Source organism: Tripterygium wilfordii, chromosome 5 (assembly GCF_013401445.1).
Source record: "Tripterygium wilfordii isolate XIE 37 chromosome 5, ASM1340144v1, whole genome shotgun sequence".
NCBI lineage: Eukaryota > Viridiplantae > Streptophyta > Magnoliopsida > Celastrales > Celastraceae > Tripterygium > Tripterygium wilfordii.
In genome coordinates this window covers 1,688,614-1,696,329 of record NC_052236.1, presented here as the reverse complement: position 1 = coordinate 1,696,329, position 7,716 = coordinate 1,688,614, and the positions used below count along the sequence as shown (strand labels likewise).

The 7,716-nt window shown below is 36.2% G+C and overlaps 1 protein-coding gene across 1 annotated transcript; it reads left to right on the top strand.

Moving 5' to 3' along the window:
• The first annotated feature begins 270 nt into the window (after positions 1–270).
• On the top strand, positions 271–5,178 carry LOC119998268. The gene is made up of 7 exons (XM_038845551.1): positions 271–476; positions 2,762–2,885; positions 2,999–3,061; positions 3,154–3,201; positions 3,306–3,359; positions 4,666–4,723; positions 4,837–5,178. The coding sequence occupies exons 2-7, from the start codon at positions 2,793–2,795 to the stop codon at positions 4,878–4,880; spliced, it is 360 nt and encodes a 119-aa protein (XP_038701479.1). The 5' UTR covers positions 271–476; positions 2,762–2,792; the 3' UTR covers positions 4,881–5,178.
• The last annotated feature ends 2,538 nt before the right edge of the window (positions 5,179–7,716 follow it).

Sequence of the window (7,716 nt, the reverse complement as noted above, 5' to 3'; positions counted from 1 at the left end):
GAAATACAATGATAAGTACTGAGGACCATGTCTATGACATTAGTCACCCTAATTCATATGCAAATAAATTAAGATGTCACCATAACTCATGTTTTTCTTTTAATCCGAGGCAAGAAAGTGGGGTAGTTCGAACTCGAGACTTCTAATCTCTATCTCTGTAAAATACTGAGTATTATCTGAGTTATTCGTATCCCTATCTGTAACTCATGTTAGTCATGTACATGTCGTGCACGTTTTAAAAGAATATCATACACAAATAAGAACAATTTAAGTAGGTAACCCAGCAAAACGCAGATCTACCGTCGTTTTTGGTGGTGGTTCTGTTGTTTGTTTTTGTGGCTCTGTCCTTCTCTGTACATACGCAGATCATCCTCTCTTTCCGGTTCTTCCTCCACCTGCAACATACAGAGGAATTCGAACCTAATCCACATCCAAGAAGAAAAGTTTCTGTCACTGCACTCACAGATACAACAAAGGTATGTGATCTTCGTCTTCAATTTTACAGATCTGTCAACAACCCAAGAGCTTTGTTTGTATCGCACGATTCGGTTGTTTCTCCAATCTTTCCAATGTTTAATGCTGTGAAAACTTACTGTTAATGGAAGAATTAAAATCAAAAAGGAAATCAAATCTTGAATTGAGAGTGAATGCTCAGATGTTTAATATGTATGGAGTCCTTGGACTCAGATGGAAGGTATGCGTTCTTATCCTTCTTTATAAAAATGAAGCTGGTGCAAATGCTTATTATTCCTTTTTTGTTTCATGTCGATATTCTTGCTTGTGGTGATTACGATTCAATCATCTGATTTAAGGATTCGCTTTGATTGGGGATAGATTTGATATATATGCTTTCAATTGAGAAAGAAGATAATGAGATAGGATACCTTTCATCACTTCTTGTTTTAGAATGATTCCAGTGCACAATGTTTGAAAATTGGAAGTTTTTCTTACTAAGAAACGTATAGGACCTCCACAGATATGGAGTTCATTTTGTTTCCTTACGAGACTCTTGATACTCTACGGTTTTCAAAGCTGTGTGAATTTACTTTATGGTACATTGGGATCTTAACAGTGATTTCTTGAAGATCCAGTTATTGAAGGAATTGTATGGTTAAGAAAGATCATGGTGTTGCTGAAGTTGTTAAACCTTTTGGATCGTTAATAAAACAAGGAATTGCTGTTATAGAAGAAGGGGCTACGGGCCTACGGGGTTTCAGCTCATAATAGGTTGTCATGACTCATAGGGTTTAGGGTTAAGAGGTTTGTTGGTGTGGGTTCTATATCGTGTTTAATTAATTCATGCTTAGGTTAATCATTTTTGTGGTTTTTTTGTATCATTGTTGGATCTCTTGCTATGGTTGCTAGCATGTGGCCCTTAAAATTCTTAGTATTAAAGATCACTACTAATTGCCATTGGTTCTTTAGTTTCGGGCTTGTCATTTGAGGATTTTTTTTACCCTGCCCTCAGGGCTTCCATTGGTTGATTTTTTCAATAGGAGTTGTTGAGAATATGGCCTTAGATAGGAATGTATGGCAAGAATGCACTTAAGAGATTCTCCTTAATTTCTCTCATGGTTTCATGGAGCTGACCCCAAATAGTTTGGGACAAGGCTTGGATGAGTATGATGACGATTGCTTGATTTCTTCCCTTTTGTTGTGCATCAATGGCTGTAAGGAATTCACAACAGTTGTCTTGCTTGTGTGCATCTGTTGGCAGAATGCAATATTTATATCAAATGATTTTTTATCAAGACTTCTCATTCCATTGTGTAATACCTTATATAAAAAATCATTTACATGAAATGATTTTTTATGAAGACTTTTCTTTGCCTTTATCATCTTTTTTTCTTGTTCTACTCTTTTTAGGATACCTTTATCTCTCTCTCTAAATAATTTTCTTTGTGAATTCTGTTTCCCTTTTTAGATTTGAAAAGTTTAAAATATTTTATTTCTTTCAACAGCATTTTCAAGGCCTTCCTTAGCTTCTGTGTAGTTTGTGTTTACACCTTTTTCGCCTTAATGAAAAATTTACCATTCAAATGCAATGGAAAAGGGGGCCCAAAGGGATTACAACCCATAGAACAAGAAGCAGAAATAACATTACAAGTAAAAGAAAAGTAGAAAACACATGGAAAAAAAGACAGATTTCAACAAAATCTCTTAAGGACCTAGTATTAGCCCACACCTAAACTGATGTCATGAAAGAGATTATTACAATATCAAGCCAACCAGTCTTACAGCAGCAAGTCAGTTTTCTTCAAAGTGGTTTTGTGTACTTTCTTTGTCATAGAATACTTTGTCGCTCTTTTTCAGCCATATATGCCAGCAGGTGGCCATGTGTGTAAGGTGCTAAGCTCACCAACAATATTCCTTCAGTTCTTTTCCTACCAAACCAGTCCCAAGCTATAATTCAGACACCAAGCTATTTCTGGAGACCCAATGGATCCCAATCAGATGCCAAATAGTGTTTCAGATCTTGTCTCGTCCAAGAACAGACTAGCAGTTATCCCATTCAGTTGCCAAATAATTATTTTTTTCCATTCATTGAAATGTAAATGAAATGTATCTTTCTAGTGCTGCTGCGCTCGTCTTGAAGAAGCCTTTTGTTTGTCATTTTTTTCCTGGTTCACTATGGGATTCTCTTAGCAGTTAGCACTGTTCATTATTCTCATATTGTATTTTAAAAATTGGAAATCTCACTTTTTTGTTAAGTTTAAAATTTGCTGAAATTTCCATGCAAATAACTGATATGCTGTTGCAGCTACTTTTTCTTGAGTGGTGCAAGGGACATAATGTCAGGCATGGAGGATGTTAAAGAGCAAGGAAAAGTAGATGGAAATTCCCAAGATGAGTCTGCAAAGCCCATGCCATCATCTGAAGAGGAGGTTGTGTCTATAATTTGAATATGTTATTTATTATGGCTGAATATCAAAAAATCTATTTCTACTAGGAAAACAGTCCAGAAGAAGGGGTTCTTACTGTGCAATGTTTCTTTTAGGAGGCAGCAATAAAGAAGAAGTATGGAGGAATCGTGCCCAAGAAACCACCACTAATTTCTAAGGTGATCTCTGGCTGGAATCTTTTTATTACGTGAGTTTGAGGAGTTGCTGGTTTATGCTTTATATTTCAGCTGAAGCTTGATTTTGTTGTCAGGACCATGAACGTGCTTATTTTGATTCTGCTGATTGGGCTCTTGGAAAGGTATTATTGTGATACGTTCCTTCGTGATTGTACTTATGCTAAAAGTGCTATAGTTTTGTGCTGGGTTAATCACTTAATATTTTCTGATCCTTTTGGGATAACAGCAAGGGGTAGAAAAGCCCAAGGGACCTCTTGAAGCCCTTCGACCCAAGTTGCAGGTATTAATTTAATACTTTCATATGCAGCTGGATTTGGATTATGACTGTTTCAGTTTGCATAACCTTGACATTTATATATTGTCAATGGGTAGCATGGTCACATATCATTACTTGTGCTTGCTGGACAGCATGAATAGTTTTTGAATTCTTGAACTAATTACATTGAAAGCAATCAGACGTATTAAACCAGCTGGAATTTTAAAACTTGGTTAAATTTACATCAATACCCCTGTTAGCAAGCCAAAAAACTAAAAAAGTCATGTGCTTGCTATATTGGTTCAGATTTCCCTTGGACTAAAACTTTCTTCAACACAACACTCCGTCTCACTGTAAAAAAAGACCTAGAAATTGATGTTTAATTGGGAGTGAGAAGCAGCTTTGTTTAATGTTGGTAAACCTATTCTACCCTCTTATATTTTATTGGGTTTCTGGGACACTGATGAAAGGAAGAAACTTGGTGAAATGATGGTGTTGGAGTATGTAAGGGATCTAAAAGAATTAGAGGAATCAATCATATACTGAAATTTACCGCACATTTATCCCAAATTTTTCCTGTTCGTCAGTGAAAATTACGAACATAATACTATAGTTGGATTTCCTTGACTGTTTGCTCTTCTGTATTTCTAACTGTTTGATTATGAGCAATATTAATTTTCAGTGTATGCCATATGGAATTCCTTAATAAATGAGTTTATGACCTTCGTGTTGCTTTTATAATATCTCAGTTTGAATGTTTATTTGTCAATTTGTGCTTTGTTGGTTATGTTTCAATGCTTCATAATCATGGGAGATACTAATTTGGTTGGTAGTGATGATGGTACAATGAATATATATAACCTGTCTCAATTTTTGTTACTATTCTATACTTCATTCCTGAGTGTGGGTGATGATCTATGTTTGCTCCAGATATGGATAGCTAAATTGTTTTCGAATCATTCACCAATTCAAAATGAAATGAATTGGGCATGCTTTGTATATTTCTTTGTGAGATACTGAGATGCCTATGAAAATGGTTACATGTGTCTTCAATATTTATTGGGTGTTTGATGATTGTTTTTCCAGTTCTGTGTCATAGGCTCATAACCCACTCAAACCTGTGGGAAATCTCCTGCTGGGTTTGGTTGGTGGTGGTGATGGTACAATGCCTCAGATATGGATAACAGCAATTTTCTTGTTTAAGAGTCGGCAATTAATGCATAAAGAAATAAGCTTATTTTTCTTGAAGATGCGTAGGAAAATCGTTCTATATATGTCTTGGGTATGTAATGTTTTTTGGGTGTCTGATAATTTTATATTTCTGTATCAGCCTACACAACAGCAGACACGATACCGGAAATCTCCTTATGCCCCATCAGATGGTGAAGGTTAGCATTCCGTTTTCATTGTGCTCGACTCATTATGAAGCTCCTTTTGTTGTTCTTAGAGCATTTTGTTTTACAGAAAAAAAAAACATTGACTCCTTTTTCCCTCTCTATAGATGGGGGAAGCGCTCCATCTGAGGAGACAGCTGCGAATGAATGAGGGGCTTATGCTGGCTTTTAATGATGTGGGTGATGCTGATTGTTGTTTTAATACCTTTATAGGTAAATGAGTTAAAATTCAACTGTTGTTTCTGAGAATAAATTTGTTCAATATCACCTAAAAAGAAGCAAGAGACAACATTTATGCAATTGAGACCCATGGAACCTAATTTTCCTCGGTGGTTCGTGACTTTTGTGACACGGGATATTATTTACGGGATATTATTTCTTGTCTGTCATGATCAAAGAGCGTACTCGACGAAATGAAAAAGGACCCCTGTGAATCCTTAATCATTCTACCTTCTTTCCATAAATCATTATCATTTGGTGCGAATACATGTTTTTGTTTTTGTTTATGTTTCTTTTGGAATTTGAAACAAGAGCTTGAGAGCTGGCTTCGAAAACTATCACCAAAGAAATTTGTTTTGACAACATTTTCATATATAATGATGCTTACTTTTCATTCTAATGAATTGAATTCCCCCATAATTTAGTCCCGCCGGAGTTACCATAAACCCGACTACTGTAACAGCTTGATCTAGACATGTTCCACAATCCCCACTATATATAGCCATAGACGATGTGAGAAATCTTTGTTATGCAATGCTGTGAATGAAGTGGAAGGGTAATGGTTTCCTTGCAATGTGGGAATACACCCATAAGTGTTTAGCTGGATATTTCATCGTTGTTTTAGACATTCGAGGATTTGGAGGTTCCAGTTGATAAGTAGTTACAGCAATTCCATTGTGTGACAATTGAGTGACTATCAGACTATTTGTTATTGTCTCTTTCTATAGCCAGTTTCACTGTTTTGATGCCCTTTCTAGTTTTTTATTTATCCTTTAACCATTACATTCCATTAAAGAATCTCTCCACATATTATGTGGGATAAGGTTTGGGTACATTTTATCTGTCTCGACTCTGCCTATTGCGGGAACTTTGTGCATGAGAGTTGTTTACTTTTTACAGGCGAATATGTGACCAAGTGGTAGAGTTGTAGGGTTAATGTTTGAGACCCTCAAAAAGTGACCCTCAAAATACTCTCATTTAATGTGGCAATCATTCTAAATGTCCTAACATATTTTATCCCAACTCCTCCCAATCCTATGTGGCATTCCACATAAGCATGCCACATCAGTAATTTGTCTCTATATAAACACTCCCCTCTCTCTCTTTCTTCTCTTTATCTCTCCTCTCTTCTTTTCTCCCTCCCACTCTCACGAGACACCATTGCCACCTGTCAGACCTCCTCCGTCCGGTCATCGTTCGGAGTCGTCGACCCATCTAATGGAAGTTCCCGACCACCATGATCATTTTTTGACTCTCCACGCCACTCATTGCTGTTCGTATCGTCGGGAAAAATGATCCAAAGGGGGAGGTCATCATGGCACAAATCGCGTCGATCTGAGCACCACTGCCGACTACTCCGATAATCGACCCCATATTTGCACTGCACACGTTGAGATGTCCCTTACCCACTCATTTTTCGGGCAGATTGCTCTCGGAAATCGGTGACCCAGGCAATTGCATTGTTTTTAAACAATGTAATTTGTTGATCCAGCCACCTCCACCTCCAACGACATTGCATTGTTTTCTTCTCAATGTAATTCGTATACATTGCACTGTTTTTATTTCAATGAAGCTTGTACTGTTTTTGTGTTAAATAAACGAGTTACATTGTTTTCTTTGTAGGTTTTAGGTTTTAGGTTTTTTTCCAGTGTAAATGTACGTTTTCAGTATAAAAAATAATGTAATCATAGTTTTGTGTGGTAAAAAATAATGTAATCGCAGATTTATATGGCAAAAAAAATGTAATTGTAGGTTTATATGGCAAAAAAAAATGTGCATAAAGACATGAGAGAGAAGATGAAAGTGGGAGAAAATATGGAGATAAAATAAGGATATTTGACTTTCAAATTCTGAACAAAAGAGAAGTGGTGAGTGAAGAGAGAAATTTAAATTTCAAATGTGTTTCATCCATGTAAGCATACTTTCCATGTCAATAAGCTAGGTGGCAATGCCACATGGGATTGGGAAGATTTGTGACAAAAAAAATATTGGGACATTTAGAATTTTTGTTAATGTGGAGTGTTGGATATGAAGTAGGCCCTACATGTGTATTTTTAATTAATAGTTATTTTAATACCACATAGATTTAGAGCTCTTTTGGGATTACAAAATGGGAGATTTAACATTTTCTAGAGTTGCAGTGGTGCAACTTAGAAGTCACATGTTTAATTCTTTGAAACAGTCTTTTCACATATTATTTGGGTTAAGGTTCTACGTACATATTCCATGTCCCCAACCCTATTCATTGTGGGATCATCAACTAAATTTCACATTTCTAGTGACTTCCAACTCCTCCATGTAAGGGCTCGATCAAAGCAGCTAGTTAGCTATTTTGTTCGGGAGGGAAATTTTTTTTGGGGAAATTAGGTAGAAGGACAAAAAGCAACATTTATATCCCACCAAGGACAAACTATGAAAGACTTTATAAAAAAGTACAAATGTTGTTAAGTGACTAAAATGTCCTTCCTATTGTAAACACGTTCTTTTCTTCTTCTTTCTTCTTTCTTCAGTGCTTCTCTTCTTCCTCTCTTCGACGCCTCTCTTTTTCTTCTTTCTTTGCTACTTCTTCTCTTCTCTTCCTTGATCGACTCTTATTCCTTTGCTTGAGATATAGATAGACATTTCTCTTCTTCTTCTTCCTCCTTGCGACTAAGATCGGGACTCTTTATTCTTCCTTCACTTTAGGTAGAGACGGATCTTAAAGTAAAGTTTTGATCTAGAGATAGAAATAGAGAACGAACATGAAAAGGCATTATTCTATCTTCAGT